Here is a 20,680-nt window from a genome sequence, read left to right as displayed (position 1 = left end):
CACCAGAAGCAGATGCTGGCAATATGCTTCTTGTACAGCCTGTAGAACTGTGAGACAAATATACTCATTTTCTTTATAAATTATCCAGCCATAAGTATTCCTTTATAGCAACACAAATGGACTAAGAAAGGTACACTAAAAAAATAAGCAATGTTCTACCTCATCAGATACTTCAATATATGCAAATAATGTTTGGGTTATATTTTATATCTTAAAGCAAAATGAAAAATATTTAAATGTCTATTGTATACTTTAAATACCACATTATTTTATGCTATAATGCAAATTATACCAATAAGCATCATTATAATACCATTACTTTCCTTTTCTTTAATGAAATAAAAGTATGCCAAAGTTTTTTTGCATTTCTTTAAAAAAAATTAGTAGTAATGAATAATCATCTTAATGTCAGTATGGGCTTACAAAGTACTGAATTATTATCATTTTAATAAATTGGCTTAGTCACACAGCCAAGAAAGAAACTGGGTCTTTAAAGAAAAGACCTTGGTTTTTTGAAAATCACAAACATTGGTTATAAAAATCATTCAGTGCCATGTATTAAGTGGCCATATCTGTATGATTCTGTAATGCCCTATTCCAGTATCTTTTCATAGTGTCTGTCTTGAAAGTGGCATACGATTTAGCAAATATTCACTCAGCAGTCATCCACAAATAAGTACACGTTTAAGTAAGATATATGAAAACTTCCCGTATAAATATGATGGCCTAATGTCATAGTTATTTTTTAAGGGAGGTTGAGGAATTGCCATCTCTCAAGTATTTATGAGTTGTTATCTCTGAAGGATGGGATCTGTGATGCCAACACTTAAAATCAGTGCTAAACAAGATAATTTCAAAAATTATCTCCATCTCCGGTCCAAATTCTATTAAAATAATCAAAACCACAATGAGATTACCACCTCATACCAGTTAGAATGGCAATCATTAAAAAGTCAGGAAACAACAGGTGCTGGAGAGGATGTGGAGAAATAGGAACACTTTTACACTGTTGGTGGGATTGTAAACTGGTTCAACCACTGTGGAAAACAGTATGGTGATTCCTCAAGGATCTAGAACTAGATGTACCGTATGACCCAGCCATCCCATTACTGGGGATATACCCAAAGGATTATAAATCTTGCTGCTATAAAGACACATGCACACGTATGTTCATTGCGGCACTATTCACAACAGCAAAGACTTGGAATCAACCCAAATGTCCATCAGTGACACACTGGATTGAGAAAATGTGGCACATATACACCATGGAATACTATGCAGCCATAAAAAAGGATGAGTTTGTGTCCTTTGTGGGGACATGGATGCAGCTGGAAACCATCATTCTTGGCAAACTATAGCAAGAACAGAAAACCAAACACCGCATGTTCTCACTCATAGGTGGGAACTGAACAATGAGATCACTTGGACTCGGGAAGGGGGACATCACACACCAGGGCCTATTATGGGGAGGGGGAGGGGGGAGGGATTGCATTGGGAGTTATACCTGATGTAAATGACGAGTTGATGGGCGCAACACACCAACATGGCACAAGTATACATATGTAACAAACCTGCACATTGTGCACATGTACCCTAGAACTTAAAGTATAATAATAAAAAATTTTTTAAAAAGAACAACTTTATAAAAATTTTTTTTTTCTTCACTAGCATTTTAATGTTTTTCTTTGGTGATTAATTTGTTTTGACTTTAAATGTAATGCTCAATTATGTTTTTCATAACAGTTTGAATTTTATGATTATACTGAAGATTCATGTATTAGAAAGATGATATTTATTTTATTCCCTGACAGCTCAGCTCTACTTTAAAAATATAAACCCAAATCAAACTACTCCTCACACTTCACTCTACTACCTTAGTTCATGCCACCATCGTTTTTCCCCAAACTGCTATCAATACCCAGCTCCCTCTATAGTATGTTTTTGTTAATTGCTAATTGCTATTTAATGTGAAACACCATGTCAAACTTGAAACAACCATACATTTTAAAGTATACTCTAATCTCTCTAAATATCATTATAAAGCCTAAAACTCAGTGCCCAACAACGTAAATCTGTCAAAGGCTCAGATACTTGCAAGTGTAAATGTTCAGTCACAAGCAGTAGAATTTTTTACAAAGTTTTAATTAAGCAAAACCTATATATCATTAAATATGTGAGATAATCTTAGTTTATAATGATGCTGCATCAGTATTTCCTAATAAACAATGGAATTTTGAAAAACAGTTAGTTATAGAAGCAGGTTTTAAATTCAGTAGCTTGTTTTGTTTGGAAGTAGATACCCACTATTAGTTTCTATTTACCTTGTTTAATTTTTTTTTTTTTTTTTTTTTTTTTTTTTTTTTTTTTTTTTTGAGACGGAGTCACTGCAAGCTCCGCCTCCCGGGTTCACGCCATTCTCCTGCCTCAGCCTCCCAAGTAGCTGGGATTACAGGCGCCCACCACCTCGCCCGGCTAGTTTTTTGTATTTTTTAGTAGAGACAGGGTTTCACCGGGTTAGCCAGGATGGTCTCGATCTCCTGACCTTGTGATCCGCCCGTCTCGGCCTCCCAAGTTTAATTTTTTTAAGACTGAGTATTACTCTGTGGCCCAGGCTAGTCTCAAACGTCTAGGCTTACGTACTCCCAAGTAGCTGGGAGTACAGGTGATTATTTATTTATTTATTTATTTATTTATTTTATTATTATTATTATTTTTTGAGATGGAGTCTCGTTCTGTTGCCCAGGTTGGAGGGCAGTGGTGTGGTCTCAGCTTACTGCAACCTCCGCCTCCTGGGTTCAAGCGATTCTCCTCCCTCAGCCTCCCGAGTAGCTGGGACTACAGGAATCCGCCACCACGCCCGGCTAATTTTTTGTATTTTTAGTAGAAATGGGATTTCACTTTCCCATTTGACAGAAGGGAAAACTGATGGCACAGAGCTTTCAAATAAGCTTCCCAAGGAACCTGTAATCCCAGCTGCTCAGGAGGCTGAGGCAAGAGAATCATTTGAACTCGGGAGGTGGAGGTTGCAGTGAGCCTAGATCATGCCATTGCATTATAGCCTGGGCAACAGAGTGAGACTTCGTCTCAAAAAAATTTAAAAAGTGCACATAAAAAAACAAAAAGAGATGGAGTTTCACTGTGTTAGCCAGGATGCTCTCCATCTCCTGACCTTGTGATCTGCTCACCTCAGCTACCCAAAGTGCTGGAATTACAAGCGTGAGCCCCCGCGTCTGGCCAAATTTTCAAATTATTTTTGAACACCATTTTTATGGTTAAGCAAACCCTATTTTCTAAAAGAATTTGAGTATGCCAAGCAAAATATGTTTCAGGAACATAGCTCAAAAGCTTGGTAATGGAAAATTCTCTGCAATATAATTTATATAATTGAGGCAAAATCCACATAGCATAAAATTAACCATTTTGAAGTGAACAATTCAGTGGTGTTTAGGAGATTCAGAACTCATGCAACTATTAACTCTGTCTAGTTCTAAAACAGTTTCATCACTCCAAATAGAAATCTGAATCCATTTAGCAGTTACTCCCTATTCCTTATTTCCCTTAGCCCCTGGCAACCACCAATCTGTGTGCTGGCTTCAAAGTACCTACTTTGGATATTCTACACAAATGGAATCATACAATGTGTGATTATTTGCGTCTAGCTTCTTTTTTGTAGCATAATGTTTCCAAGATTCATCTGTGTTGCAACATGTGTAAGTAGGTCACTACTTTTCATGACTACATAATATTCCATTGCATGCATATACAACAATTTGTTTACCTATTCATAAATTGACAGACATTTAAGCTGTTTTTCTACCTTTCGGTATTACAAATACTGCTGCTGTGAACATATACATACATGTATTTAAGTACCTGCGTTCAGCTTTTTAAAGTATATACCCAAGAGATATGCTGGGGAATAGTGTAATTATGTGTTTTTAACCATTTGAGGAACTGTCAACTGTTTTCCACAGTGATTGAAGCATTTTATATTCCCATCAGATATATATGAGGATTCTGATTTATTCACATTTTTGCCAACACTTACTTTCTTTTTTTGTTGTTGTTAGTAGTGGGGGTTAGTTTCTTTTTAAAAAATACAATTATCATAGTGAGTGTGAAGTGATACTTTGTTGTGGGTTTTCATTTGCATAAAATGACATGTTTTCATATGCTTTTTGATTGTTTGTGTATCTTCTATATCTTCTTTGGAAAAAACGTGTATTTGAGTCTTTTGCCGTTTTTTAAAATGAGATTTCTTTTTGATGTTAAGTTGTGTAATCCTTTATATATTCTGGAAATAAGACTTTATATATTCTGGAAATAAGAAAAAAGATGTGATTTGTAAGTATTTTCGCCAGTTATATGTGTGTGTGTGTGGTTTTTTGTTTTTTTTTTTTAACTTTCTCGACAATGTTCCTTGATGCACAAAAGGGTTTTTTTTTGTTTTGTTTTGTGTGTGTGTGTGTGTGTGTGTGTGTGTGTGTGTGTTTTGACAAAGTTCAGTATCTCTATTATTTCCTCTGCTTCCTGTGCATCTGGTGTCATATCTAAGAACCCATGGCCAAACCCAAGATTATAAATATTTACCTCTAGTTTTTATCTAAGAGTTGTTTACAGGTTTCAATTCTTGTATTTAGAAAAATCATTGATCCATTTTGAGTTAATAGTTGTGTATGAAGTGAATAGTCTAACTTAATTCTTTTACATATAGATTTCCATTTGTTCCAGTGCCACTTGTTGACAAGACTATTCTTTCTTATTGAATGATCTTGGCATTCTTGTTGAAAATCAATTGACTGTAGATGTATGGGTGTATTTATGAATTCTCAATTATATTTATTGTTTTGTATTCCTCAGTACACTTTTGAGTGCCTGACTTTTCCATGCAACTATTTACCCAGACTTTCCTGGCAAGTTTTTGGCACTCTATTGTATGCCTCAGGTGGTTGTGGGCTATCCCCTGCCTACAATGTTTCTTTGGAATGCCCACTGCTTTTCTGCCTTGAGTGATTTCCAAGTTTGATGAAACCAGAATAAGTACCATGTGTCACTCCTTCATGCAGTCTCCAGACAGATTAGAATAGACCCCTGCATTCTTTGTGAATAAGGATAGCTCTGCTCCATCCAGAAACAAAGACCATGGTGTCACACTGGGAATGTTCACTGATTTTTTGATCTACCTTTTTTTAAAAGAAATTCTGCCTTCATCCAGTTGCTATAAACCTGTGACTGTTTTCCAGAGTTTTGTCAAATTTGCTTTTTAAGGTCCCCGCTTAATTGCGATTTTTTTGATGTGATTTTTTGATCTCTTGGAGCTGTCTTCTCCATTTCTGTTGACATCACTCCTGGGAAATGTATTTTCAATCCTATGTAATTTAAGTAGCACTGGTATTGATGCTTTGAAGAAGCTTATATATTTTTAATACGTAAACTTATAAGGTATATTGCATTACTAAATGTACCCCAATGTATCCTGGCCTGATAGCCTCCATCTAGCTGGTAATAAGACGTTTTGTGAGCTATTTCTCGGATTTAATAAAAGGATGCACATGTATACCCACAAACTAGTATTTCAGCTATGAGTCCCAAAATGCACTGCCTGTTTTTCTCCCCTTCTGCATTGCCCAAATATACCACATAACTGCCTACAACATTGAATCATAAGGCCTGCATATTACATAAAAACTACCTCCATAATAATCACCAGATAATACACAATTAGCTGTTTGTGTTCAAAATATCCCTAAGTATGGATATACTGTATACTGTATTGTATACAGCATATAGTATTTTTGGAATAATACATATAGTATTATATATTCTAAATAGTATATATAGAATATATATAGAGTGTGTGTGTGTGTGTGTATATATATATTCCAAATACTATGTACAGTTGGGAGGCAACATAGATTATTTATAAGAAACCATTCCTTGTCTCAAAGAATTCTGAATATGCTAAGGAATAATGGATCTTTTCTCTTGAAATAATCAAAAACAAGATATATATCGTTCGTCCTGGAATGAATTAAGCAAAGTTTTGTTATGTTTTGTTTCCTGGAAGGTAGTAAATCAACTCAGTTATCACAGACAGTTTTGTAATTCATCGTAAATATGCAATATACTTTTTAGTAATTTTCTAATTTAATGTACAATGAGGAATATAGAGAATTAACTGAGAAAAGAAACAAAATGAAAATGGTAACTCAATTTTCTTTCTTTCTCTTATTATACTATGGCTAGGTTTTCAGATTTCCTGTTTCTTAAGATACTTGTGAATAAGCCTCAGAAGAAATATGTGTCTTACTTTTCTCATCTAATGTCATTTAAAAATGGGATTATCTGGACCCTCTATAGTGTAGGAAGCTGGTCCAAACTTAATTGTTGTGAACATGCTCTGGGAACTGGTTTTCAATTATTTTGACAAAGCATTTATAAAATGTACAGGAAGCAAAAAAAAAAAAAACAAAAAACTGTTTTTCATGGGCATGCCATATGTTCAGAACTTTTCAAAAAATCCATGTCAACCATTACAACATAATAAACAAAATGGAGTAACTGTGATTCTTATTTTGATTCATTGGCTTTGACTGTACTCAACTACCATATGTGATATGAATTGTTTAAATTTCCTTTACAATAAAAGCACTTACCTTAAAAACACTTATTCATCAGAAACAATTTATATTTTGGAGTTGATAATTTTTTTTTTTTTTTTTTTTTTTTTTTTTTTTTGAGATGGAGTCTCGCTCAGTCGCCCAAGCTGGAGTGCAGTGGCACGATCTTGGCTCACTGCAAGCTCTGCCTCCCGGGTTCACGCCATTCTGCTGTCTCAGCCTCCTGAGTAGCTGGAACTACAGGCGCCAACCACCACGCCCAGCTATTTTTTTTTTTTTTTTTTTTTTTTTTTGTAGTTTTAGTAGAGATGGGGTTTCACTGTGTTAGCCAGTTTGGTCTCAATCTCCTGACCTCATGATCCACCCACCTTGGCCTTCCAAAGTGCTGGGATTACAGGCGTGAGCAACTGCGCCTGGCTGGACTTCATAAATATTTTAATGTCTCATTATATTCAGATAAACTCTCCTACACAGTGGATGCTTGTTAGGCTCAATTAAAATGTGTACAATATCAGATTGTAAAATCTAAGAAATAAATATAGAACCTACATTAGAGAGCCATACAAATAGCCAAACTGTTATAAATTACATGGGTGAATAAAGTCTTAAATATTTGGAAACATTTATTCTGAACAGTGAAAAGGTAAGGAATAAGCATTAAAAATATTCTAAGTACAATAATTTTCCCAAGTGCTGTTAATCTCTCATTATACATCAGTTAAATTAAGAAACAGCTAAATTTCCAAAGAGTAACAAAGTACTAAAATTGTTAGTGTAGCCACAAAAGGGGTTTCAAACAAATTATAAAATGAGAACATGAATTCTAATATACTTTTCTTAAAAACTGTAAAATATGCAGAATGATTCTTCTTCTGAAACAATAATATATTTAAATGTGGTTATAATAAAGTACAAAAAGAAACATTACATAAAACATAATTTCTGTAATTTAAAAAATTCTATTTTCTAATTTTGTACAAAGGGCCTCTGTTATTTTAAAATTAAGAAAAAAAGAAAAACTTTTTTCCATAGAGTTTTTCAGAGATAAAATTTAGATGGGTTTTTGCATTTTCATAATAGACATATATATGACGTAAATTGGGAGGTGATATAGATTGGTTATAAGAAATCATTCCTTGTCTCAAAGAATTCTGAGACTGATAAGGAATAATGAAGTCTTTTCTCTTGAAAGAATCAAAAACAAGATAGATACTGTTCTTCCTGGAATGAATTAAGCACAGTTTTGTTGTGTTTTGTTTCCCGGAAGGTAGGAAATCAGTTTAGTGTCAGTTTCATGGCTACTGCTAAGAAATTTGACAGCCTTAAAAGCCATTTTGAATTTTCAGGATGAATCTTAGTATTATATATCTAAAATACTCAAGCTATGATTGCTGAGAGGGGAAAAAAAGCTATCAAGAGTAATTCGCTATACTAAGAAGACTCTCCTTGTGACATAATATCTCTTTTTGTCTTATTTGTTTGTTTGTTTTGTCACTAGCACGGGGATTCTAACCTTAGGGAAAGCACTGGACAGGGAAAGCACTGATCGCTACATTCTGATCATCACAGCTTCAGATGGCAGGCCAGATGGGGTGAGTATGCTCTGTGGGAAATGGTTTTAAAGATAGTATTAAGGAAACTGAGAGAGTCTTAAACAATTTATTACATACATGAATTAATGTTTTTCACATGGAGCAACTTCTTATAATTACTAGAAGTGGTGCTCTTTTCTTCAACAGGCTATTTATACATGCACCTATACTCTGAATTTGTTAATGTGCTGCAACCTTTAACTTGACAGAGCAGATACTTGAGATCAGCATTCTCACCTAATTTGTAGGGAAAATGAAATCTACTCTATTCTAACAGGTATTCCATTGTGTCTGTCATTTGCACTGCACCATGAAATGTATTCTGGCAGTTTATTATGTTGGAACCTGTTTCACTTAGCATCGTTTTATTAAGGGTCAGGGAGGAAGAGTGGATTTTGTGGATAATATCTTCAAGCACTTAGGAAAGTGATTTGCTTGATTCCACAGGCATTTGTAAGTAGCAGTAAGAATCCTAAGTAACTTTTGGTTATCTAAGTAGTTTAAATGGGCTTATAATTCCAAAGAAGATAAATTCTACTTCCGTTAGACCTAAAACTCACTTTTAAAAGTTAAAAAAAAAAAAAAAAATTGTTAGACATTCTGAACTGCTTTAAAATCACTTGTCTGTATTATTTGAACTATCTCATCCACAACCACCAGCATCCCGCTTTCTATGTACTGTAATATTACCTTTGTTAATAATTATATTCACCATTTCTACGCCATGTGTTAGGTGATTCTTTTTTTTTTTTTTTTTTTTTTAATCAGGTGTTTATGTGTCAACTCAATGCTATTGTCTAGAAATAATTCCAAACCCAGTACAGATTGATAAGCAAGGCTCACTCAATTTAAATATCAGCATATCTCCTGGTTCCTTGAAATGATTTCTTTAATCTATATAATACATTGGCTGAAAGTATGCAATAATGTACTCTTCACATTTATTTTCGGAGGATTTCTGAGATTTTATTACAATAAAAAATATAAAATTGATGCCCGAATAGTTTTCTTAACTAAAGTGAGATAAATAGAAATAATTAAATTTGGTAATTGCAATCTGTCCATAGTAAGCTATTTAACATTTTTGATATATTACATAAACAAACATATATATACATATAATAAAATATACAGAACAGTTTTAGGAAACAGTGAAGATAATAGCAGGTACTAATATGATAGAAAAGTAAATAAAACCTATGGTTAATTTTTATATAGGCAATGCACCTAATTATTATTATTATTTTTTGAGATGAAGTTTCACTCTTGTTGCCCAGGCTGGAGAGCAATGGAGACATCTTGGCTCACTGTAACCTCTCTGCCTGCCAGGTTCAAGCGATTCTCCTGCCTCAGCCTCCCAAGTAGCTGGGATTATAGGCAGGTGCCACCACGCCTGGCTAACTTTTGTATTTTTAGTAGAGACAGGGTTTCACCACGTTGGCCAGGCTGGTCTCGAACTCCTGACCTAAGATGATCCACCCGCCTTGGCCTCCCAAAGTGCTGGGGTTACAGGCATGAGCTGCTGCACCCAGCCTGTCCTAAATTATTATAGTATGTCTGTGTCAGATGTATATAAAGAAGTCAGTGAGAGAGTTTCTAGAGGAAGGAATTGAAGAACTTGACTTATGATGGAAGTTTAGAGGGTAACTCATCTAGGCAATAAGTGAGAGAAAATATTCTAAGGAGGAGAAGGAGAAATTATTTGGCATAGAGTAAGAGGTATAATTACAGTGAAGTGAAATTAAGAAAGAGCATTCAGGTCAACCATTAGAATAGGAAAAAACGAAAAGATAATACATAGCTTTGAAATATGTCACATTATAGATCAGAAACTAATGGCAGTAATATTAGCTAGAACATTTTAACTCTGTCCTTAAAATTTCTTAGACAAGGAAACAGATGGAAGGAAAATAGTCACAATCTACTAATAATATCTTTGCCTACTTAAAACCAAAATAAGTTCTGGTTAAAATTAGCAGTTTTGTTCTCCCTAGTTCATTGTTCAGTAATTTATTTGTATATCTTAATTCTCCTTGAACAGGACACTTAGCATTTCTAGGTCCTCATTCTAACATTCTTATAATCACTCAGGTTTCATTTCCCTTTAAAATTCTGATTTTTTTTGTAGTCCCAGCTACTCAGGAGACTGAGGCAGGAGAATGGCATAAACCTGGGAGGCGGAGCTTGCAGTGAGCCCAGATTGAGCCACTGCACTCCAGCCTGGGTGACAGAGTGAGACTCTGTCTCAAAAAAAAAAAAAAAAAAAAATTCTGATTTTTTGAGTAAATTTTGTGTTCATTTCTAAAGTTTTAATGAGAATATCAGTAGAGTATAAAGCATTTAGATTTCAAACAAAAGTTTATTCAGTTAATTTCATCATTTATATAATTTTAGGGATATACTTATATGTAAGCATACACAGTGGGATCCTGAAGAAAAAAAGTGATTATATAAAAATAATATTCTCATGTCTTAATAGCACTTTTCTTATCTAACTATTTAGTAATTACAGTAAAATTAATCTTTTAAACTTAAGAATCATGTGGTTTAAAACAAATATTTGATAAACACAGACAGATGGATGGAATTTATTTAAATCAAAATGGTGACAAGCAATTTGTGTGAAACAAATTGCCAGGATGAGTTTGAAAATTTTATCATGAGAATACGCTTTTTCTACCACCTCAAAATGGGCATGAGGGAGATAGGAGGTCACATTCTGTTGGTCATTGTGAGCTTATTTGTAGACAATATGAAGAAAGTTTGATTTGACTTTCCTTTTCTAAGTTTACTTTGTTAATGATAGTTGAAAAATCTGTATAACTTGCATATCTTGTGTAATTATTTTTTTAAGCTATCAGGGTACAGATAAAACTATACTTTTTAGATTCTAATTTTTTTGAAGATTCAGACCAAGGTATCTACTTTTACCGTTTATATTCAACATAGTATCAGAGGTCCTCACCAGAGGTATTAGGCAAAAAAAGAAAGAGACAGAGACAGAGATAGAGAAAGATCCAATTTGAAAAGGAAGAAGTAAAGCTATCTCTGTTTAGAGGTGATATGAGTTTGCATATAGAAAACTTTAATGACTCCATACACACATGTTTCATGTTTGCACACATGTACACAAATGTTGGAACTAAGAAATTTTGCAAAGTATCAGAATAAAAAATCAGCACACAAAATCATTTGCATTTTCATAGATTGAAAATGAATGAGCTAAAACTATTAAGAAAACAATTCAATTTACAATAGCATCAAAAAGAATAAAATACTCAAGAATTAACTTAACCAGGGAGATCAAAGACTTATATAATGAAAACTACCAAACATTTTTGAAATAAATTAAATATAACTAAATTGAAATGTATCCCATGTTCATGGATGGGACGACTTAATATTGTTAAAATGTTAATACTCTCCCAAGCAATCTACAGATTCACTGCAATTTCTATTAAAATCCCAATGATGCTATTTGTAGAAATTTTTTTTTTTTAAAAATCAAACATATTCTAAAACTTATCCTTAAAATTTCAAGGGACCCCAGATAGCCAAAAAGAAAAGTAAATAACAAAGCTGGAGAACTTGTACTTCCTGGTTTCAAACTTACTACAAAGCTATAGTACTCAAAACAGAGTAGTACTAGCATAAAAACAGAAATACAGGCCAATGTAATTTAATAGAGAATCCCAAAAATAAACATTAACTTAATTGGTCAAATAATTTTTAAGATGGGTGCCATGATAATTCTACATGCAAACTAATGCAGTTGGACCCTTATCTAACATCATATGCAAAAACAAACTCAAAAGTGATTCATTACCTAAAATGATAACTAAGTCTATAGAACTCTTAGAAGAAAACATAAGGCAAAAGCTTCATTACATTGGATTTGTCAGGGATTTATTAGTTATGACCCAAAAAACGCAGACAACAATAACAAAAAATAGACAAATTGGGGTCTGAATAGGAAGAGCTCCAGCCTCAAGCTCCCAATGTGAGCAACACAGAAGATGGGTGATTTCTGCATTTCCAACTGGGGTGCCAGGTTTATCTCACTGGGGCATGTCAGACAGTGGGTTCAGGACAGTGAGTGCAGCCCACTGACTGAGAGCTGTGCTGAGGCAGCCGGGCCACCTGCACCCAGCCTAAGGGAAGGGGAATTCTTCCCAGCCAAGGGAAACCGAGACACACAACACTCCGGAAAATTGGGTCACTCCCACCCTAATAATACTGCACTCCTTACCAAGGGTCATAGCAAAGGCACACCAGGAGATTACATCCCACGCTCTGACCTCAGAGGGTCCCACATGCCCACGTGGAGCCTCCCCCTCATTGGCTAGCACAGCAGTCTGAGATCTAACTGCAAGGCAGCAGCGAGGCTGGGGAGGGGCACCCAACCACAAGGAGAGGCTTGAGTAGCAAACAAAGCGGCAGGGAAGTCAACTGGGTGGAGTCCACTGCAGCTCAAGGAGGGCTGCCCTTCTCTGTAGACTCCACCTCTGGGGACAGGGCATAGCCAAACAAAAGGCAGCAGAAACCTCTGCAGATTTAAAAGTCCCCGTCTGACAGCTTAGAAGAGAGTAGTGGTTCTCCCAGCACAACATATGAGATCTGAGAACGGACAGACTGCCTGCTCAAGTGGGTCCCTGACCCCCGAGTAGCCTAACTGGGAGACACTCCCCCCAGGGACAGACTGACACCTCACACCTCACACGGCCGGGTGCCCCTCTGAGACGAAGCTTCCAGAGGAACAATCAGGCAGCAACATTTACTGTTCAGCAATATTCACTCTTCTGCAGCCTCCGCTGCTGATACCCAGGCAAACACGGTCTGGAGTGAACCTCCAGCAAACTCCAAGAAACCTGCAGCTGAGGATCCTGAATGTTAGAAAGAAAACTAACAAAGAGAAAGGACATCCACACCAAAACACCATCTGTAGGTCACCATCATCAAAGACCAAAGGTAGATAAAACCACAAAGATGGGGAAAAACAGAGCAGAAAAAGCTGGTACCAAAAAATCAGACCGCCTCTCCCCCTCCAAAGGAATGCAGCTCCCGCCAGCAATAGAACAAAGCTGGATGGAGAATGATTTTGACTAGTTGAGAGAAGACGACTTCAGATGATCAAACTTCTCAGAGCTAAAGGAGGAAGTTTGAACGCATTGCAAAGAAGCTAAAAACTTTGAAAAAAGATTTGATGAATGGCTAACTAGAATAACCAATGTAGAGAAGTCCTTAAATGACCTGATAGAGCTGAAAACCATGGCATGAGAACTACGTGGCAAATGCACAAGCTTCAGTAACCGATTCAATCATCTGGAAGAAAGAGTATCAGTGATTGAAGATCAAATGAATGAAATGAAGTGAGAAGAGAAGTTTAGGGGAAAAAAAGATTAAAAAGAAAAGAACAAAGGCTCCAAGAAATATGGGACTATGTGAAAAGACCAAATCTATGTCTGATTGGTGTACCTGAAAGTGATGGGGAGAATGGAACCAAGTTGGAAAACATTCTGCAGGATATTATCCAGGAGAACTTCCCCAACCTAGCAAGGCAGGCCAACATTCAAATTCAGGAAATACAGAGAATGCCACAAAGATACTCCTCGAGAAGAGCAACTCCAAGACACATAATTGTGAGATTCACCAAAGTTGAAATGAAGGAAAAAATGTTAAGGGCAGCCAGAGAGAAAGGTCGCATTACCAGTCAGACTAACAGTGGATCTCTCAACAGAAACTCTACAAGCCAGAGAGAGTGGGGGCCAATATTCACCATTCTTAAAGAAAAGAATTTTCAACCCAGAATTTCATATCCAGCCAAACTAAGTTCCATAATTGAAGGAGAAATAAAATCCTTTACAGACAAGCAAGTGCTGAGAGATTTTGTCACCACTAGGCCAGACCTAGAAGAAATCCTGAAGGAAGCACTAAACATGGAAAGGAACAACTGGTACCAGCCACTGCAAAAACATGCCAAAATGTAAAGACCATCAATGCTAGGAAGAAACTGCAACAGATAACAAGCAAAATAACCAGCTAACATTATAATGACAGAAACCAATTCACACATAACAATATTAACCTTAAATGTAAATGGACTAAATGGTCCAATTAAAAGACACAGATTAGCAAATTGGATAAAGAGTCAAGACCCATCAGTTTGCTGTATTCAGGAAACCCATCTCACATGCAGAGACACACATAGGCTCAAAATAAAGGGATGGAGGAAGGTCTATCAAGCAAATGGAAAACAAAAAAAGGCAGGGGTTGCAATCCTAGTGTCTGCTAGAACAGACATTAAACCAAAAAAGATCAAAAGAGACAAAGAAGGCCATTACATAATGGTAAAGGGATCAATTCAACAAGAAAAGCTAACTATCCTAAATATATATGCACCCAATACAGGAGCACCCAGATTCATAAAGCAAGTCCTTAGAGACTTACAAAGAGACTTAAACTCCCACACAATAATAATGGGAGAATTTAACACCCCACTTTCAACATTAGACAGAACAGCGAGACAGAAAGTTAACAAGGATATCCAGGAATTAAACTCAGTTCTGCACCAAGCTGACCTAATAGACATCTATGGAACTCTCCACCCCAAATCAACAGAATATACATTCTTCTCAGCACCATATCACACTTATTCCAAAACTGACGACATAGTTGGAAGTAAAGCACTCCTCAGCAGATGTAAAAGAACATAAATTATAACAAAATATCTCTCAGACCACAGTACAATCAAACTAGAACTCAGGAATAAGAAACTCAATCAAAACCACTCAACTACACGGAAACTGAACAGCCCACTCCTGAATGACTACTGGGTACATAATAAAATGAAGGCAGAAATAAAGATGTTCTTTGAAACCAATGAGAACAAAGACACAACATACCAGAATCTCTGGGACACATTTAAAGCAGTGTGTAGAGGGAAATTTATAGCACTAAATGTTCACAAGAGAAAGCAGGAAAGATATAAAATTGATACCCTAACATCACAATTAAAAGACCTAGAGAAGCAAGAGCAAACACATTCAAAAGCTAGCAGAAGGCAAAAAATAACTAAGATCAGAGCAGAACTGAAGGAGATAGAGACACAAAAAACTCTTCAAAACATCAATGAATCCAGGAGCTAGATTTTCGAAAAGATCAACAAAATTGATAGACCACTAGCAAGACTAATAAAGAATAAAAAAGAGAAGAATCAAATAGACACAATAAAAAATGATAAAGGGAATATCATCAACGACCCAACAGAAATACAAACTACCATCAGATAATACTGTAAACACCTCTACACAAATAAACTAGAAAACCTGGAAGAAATCGATAAATTCCTGGGCACATAAATTCTCCCAAGACTAAACTAGGAAGAAGTTGAATCCCTGAATAGACCAATAACAGGCTCTGAAATTGAGGCAATAATTAATAGCCTACCAACCAAAAAAAGTCCAGGATCAGATGGTTTCACAATCGAATTCTACCAGAGGTAAAAGGAGGAGCTGGTACCATTCCTTTTGAAACTATTCCAATCAATAGAAAAGAGGGAATCCTCCCTAACTCATTTTATGAGGCCTACATCATCCTGATACCAAAGCCTGGTGGAGACACATCAAAAAAAGAGAATTTTAGACCAATATGCCTGATGAACATCAATGCAAAAATCCTCAATAAAATACTGGCAAACCAAATCCAGCAGCACATCAAGAAGCTTATCCACCATGATTCAAGTGGGCTTCATCCCTGGGATGCAAGGCTGGTTTAACATACAAAAATCAATAAACATAATCCAGCATATAAACAGAACCAAGGACAAAAACCACATGATTGTGTCAATAGATGCAGAAAGAAAATTCAACAGCTCTTCATGCTAAAAACTCTCAATAAATTCAGTATTGATGGGATGTATCTCAAAATAATAAGAGCTATTTATGACAGACCCAATATCACACTGAATGGGCAAAAACTAGAAGCATTCCCCTTGAAAACTGGCACAAGACAAGGATGCCTTCTCTCACCAGTCCTATTCAACATAGTGATGGAAGTTCTGGACAGGGCAATCGGGCAGAAGAAAGAAATAAAGGGTATTCAATTAGGAAAAGAGGAAGTCAAATTGTCCCTGTTTGCAGATGACATGATTGTATGACGTGATTGTAACCCCATCATCTCAGCCCAAAATCTCCTTAAGCTGATAAGCAACTTCAGCAAAGTCTCTGGATAAAAAATCAATGTGCAAAAATCACAAGCATTCTTTCAATAACATTCAATAACAGACAAACAGAGAGCCAAATCATGAGTGAACTGCCATTCACAGTACCATCAAAGAGAATAAAATACCTAGGAATCCAACTTAAAGGGATGTGAAGGACCCCTTCAGGGAGAACTACCAACCACTGCTCAATGAAATAAAGGAGGACACAAACAAATGGAAGAACATTCCATGCTCATAGATAGGAAGAATCAATATCGTGAAAATGGTCATACTGCCCAATGTAATTTATAGATTCAATGCCATCCCTATTAAGCTACCAATGACTTTCTTCACAGAATTGGAAAAAACTGATTAAGTTCATATGGAACCAAAAAAGACCCCACATTGCCAAGACAACTCTAAGGCAAAAAGAACAAGCTGGAGGCATTACGCCACCTTGACTCAAACCATACGCTATAGTGACCAAAACAGCATTGTGGTAATTTGTACCAAAACAGAGAGATATAGACCAAATTGAACAGAACAGAGCCCCTCGAAATAATACCACATCTACAACTATCTGATCTTGACAAACCTGAGAAAATAAGAATGGGGAAAGGACTCCCATTTAATAAATGGTGCTGGGAAAAACTGGCTACTACATGTAGAAAGCTGGAAATTGATCCCTTCCTTTACACCTTTTATAATAAAAAAAAACTAATCTAGATGGATTAGAGACTTAAATGTTAGGGACTTAAAACTATAAACTCCTAGAAGAAACTTAGGCAATACTCATTCAGGGACATAGGCATGGCAAGGACTTCCATGTCTAAACACCAAAGCAATGGCAATAAAAGCCAAAATTGACAAATGGGACTTAATTAAACTAAAGAGCTTCTGCACAAGGTAAAAAGAAACTACCATCAGAGTGAACAGGCAATCTGGAATGGGAGAAAATTTTGCAATCTGATTCTACATCCTGGCTGTGCTGACCTAATACCATCCAGAACCAACAAAGAACCTGCTAAAACAAATTTGGTAAGAACAAAAGAAACAAAATAAATCAAAATGGCAAAGGATATGAACAGACACTTAAAACATCTTTGTGCAGCCAACAGACATGAAAAATGTTCATCATCACTAGCCATCAGAGAAATGGTAAATCAAATCCAGAGCAGATACCATCTCACACCAGTTAGAATGATGATCACCATAAATTCAGGAAGCAACAGGTACTGGAAAGGATGTGGAGAATAGGAACACTTTTACACTGTTGGTGGGATTGTAAATCAGTCTAACTATTGGAAGAGCCAGTGTGGCTATTCCTCAAAGATGTGGTAGAACTGGAAACACACCCAACCATCCCATTACTACTGGATATACCCGTGCTTATAAATCATGTTGGTATAAAGACATATGCACACATATGTTTATTGCAGCACTATTCACAATAGCAAAGACCTGGAACCAACCCAAATGTCCATCAATGACAGAGACTGGATTGGCGAAAAATATGGGTATATACCGTTTTGAATGCCTATGCAGCCATAAAAAAAGAAATCGAGTCTCACGTCCTTTGTAGGAAATGGAATGCAGCTGAAACCATCATTCCTCAGCAAACTATTGCAAGAACGGAAAATCAAACACCACATGTTCTCAGTCATATGGAATTAAACAACAGAACACACACAGGAATCTGGAACATTACACACTGGGGCCTGTGGGTGGGGGGAAGGGGGAGGGATAGCATTAGGGAGATATAATGAATATAAAATGATAAGTTAATGGAAAGGCAGCACACCAACATAAAATAATGTATACATATATATAATAAACAAGTAGTAATTTAAAATTAGAACATAGTAATTAAATAAAGGAAATAAATAAAATAAATAGCCAGACAGCAGAAGGAAGAAGGACAAAAGGGAATAGATCTGGAATGGAGAAGGAAGAATGGATGTAAATAAATAAATAAAATTAGACAAATTGGAATTTCTGATTTTGTAAAGAGGTCAAAGGCACAGAATATAAAAGCAACATAAAAATTGGAGAAAATATTTGCAAATCATATATATATAAGTCATTAATATTCAACATATAGAGTTTTCTTTTTTTTTCCTTTTTTTTTTTTTGAGACGGAGTCTCGCTCTGTTGCCCAAGCTAGAGCACAGTGTCAAGATCTCAGTTCACTGCAAGCTCCACCTCTTGGGTTCACACCATTCTTCTGCCTCAGCCTACCAAGTAGCTGGGACTACAGGCGCCCGCCACCATGCCAGGCTATATTTTTGTAATTTTAGTAGAGACGGGGTTTCACTGTGTTAGCCAGGATGGTCTCGATCTCCTGACCTCGTGATCAGCCCACCTCAGCCTTCCAAATGCTGGGATTACAGGCATGAGCCACCACGCCCAGCCCGATAATTTTTTAAAAATAACCTGATTCAAAATTATCAAAGGACTTGAATAGACACTTTTCCAAAGGAGATATATAAATGACCAGTAAACATACGAAAAAACACTTAGTATTACTAAATATTTGGAAATGCAAATCAAGGCCACAATGAGGTACCACCTCATACCCAGTAGATATTATAAAAACAAACAGAAAACAAAACAAAACAATAACAACGAAATAACATGTTGATGAGGATGTGGAAAAATTGGAACCCTTGTGCACTATTGGTGAGAACATAAAATGGTACAGCCACTGTGGAAAACAGTGGCGATTTCTCAAAAAATTAAAAATGGAATTACTATATGAGCCACCAATCACACTTTCAGTTATATATCCAAAAAATTGAAAGCAGAATCTCAAAGAGATATTTGTATTCCCATGTTCATAGCAGCATTATTCACAATAGATAAGATATAAAAGCAACCCTGTTTTCCATGTTTATGTAGAATAATATATAAACAAAATGTGTTATATACATATAATGAAATATTGTTCAGCCTTAAGATGGAAGAAAGTACTGATATACACTATGTCACAGATAAATCTTAAGAACCTTATGCTAAGTGAGATGAGCCAGTCACAAAATGTTAAATTCCATATGATTCCACTTGTATTTTGGTACTTAGAATTGTCAAAATCACAGAGACTCGAAGTAGAATGATGGTTGCCAGAGGATAAAGAAAAGGGAAATGAGGAGTTATCGTTTAATGTTATAGAGCTTTTGTTTTGCTAGATTAAAAGAGTTTTAGAGATGGATAGTGATGATGGTTGCACAAGAATATGAATATACTTAATACCACAAAGTTTTACATTTAAAAATTAAGATAGTACAAACAAAGAAAAAAATCTAGAGGTGGACAGTGAAGGGATGGTGCAGGGACACGACAGTGTTGTTGAGGATATCTGCTGGCTATTTTCTGCTTTGCCATTTTTATCGTCTACTTTCATTCCCATCTTCTGCAACTCTGGACGTCAATTCTCCATTCCAGACAAGCAAAGTACAAAGATGAATGCCAGAAGAGTCTGCACCCTCGCTTTATTTTAACAAAGAACCAAAGGTTTTCAGAAACTCCACCTAGCAGATTTCCTTTTAGATATTCTTATCTGTAAGTAGCAACACTGGGTTGAAAAATAGCTAGGAAGTAAGGCTTTTGGATTGCAGCTCTGTTAATCAACCAGTAACACAGTGAGAGATATAAATATGCGAACAGTGATCAGGATTTTTTTCATTTAAAATGTGAAGTTACTCTGTAGCCTAGATATTTCTGACCAGATTTCATGTGTTCAGTGATATTATTTTCCTCCTTGATTGATTCGATAGGTAACTTGATTCCATCATGGTTTGATTTCTGTAAAATGCTCTTGAATTACTGGATTGAATTACTAAGTTATGGCTTTCAAACTGAACACTTGTAATATGTAACAACTTCAGATTGCTAGGAAACTTAGCATCTTTGTTTTTGTCTTGAAGCAATGTTATTTCCTAAATTTCTTTGAAACATGGCAGTATAAATGAGCAATTAACATTTAAAAGTTGAGCATTTAACTTCATAATCAAAAGAGGAAACTTTAACAAGAGCAAAAATATGTGCATGAGAAAATGTGTGAAGTTAAAGTAACTTTGAATTTCAAAATAGTTGATTTAATAAGATTTTATAACACAGTACATATGGTTATAGAATAGTAAAACTTTAAACATTTAAGTCATATATGTAAATCTTTATCATATATGCAATATGTAAAAATGTTTATGTATAAATAAATAGCTATATCTGTAGTTAGTATATATTACATATACTATAGTATTTAGTTATAC

The 20,680-nt window shown here is 35.6% G+C and overlaps 1 protein-coding gene across 7 annotated transcripts in view; it reads left to right on the top strand.

Annotated features, from left to right (window-relative positions):
* The window catches only part of PCDH15 (protocadherin related 15), a 914,927-nt gene that overhangs the window by 630,126 nt on the left and 264,121 nt on the right, over positions 1 to 20,680 (top strand). For all 7 annotated transcript variants that reach the window (XM_031652624.1, XM_031652623.1, XM_031652622.1 and 4 more), the window contains one exon: positions 8,119 to 8,212. In XM_031652624.1, the coding sequence (XP_031508484.1) occupies positions 8,119 to 8,212 (94 nt within the window). The remainder of the gene's footprint in view (positions 1 to 8,118; positions 8,213 to 20,680) is intronic.

The sequence above is a fragment of the Papio anubis genome, chromosome 11, assembly GCF_008728515.1.
Source record: "Papio anubis isolate 15944 chromosome 11, Panubis1.0, whole genome shotgun sequence".
In the NCBI taxonomy this organism is placed as follows: Eukaryota; Metazoa; Chordata; class Mammalia; order Primates; family Cercopithecidae; genus Papio; species Papio anubis.
Note: the sequence above shows the minus strand (reverse complement) of the source record. Positions and strands in the feature narration are given on the sequence as shown.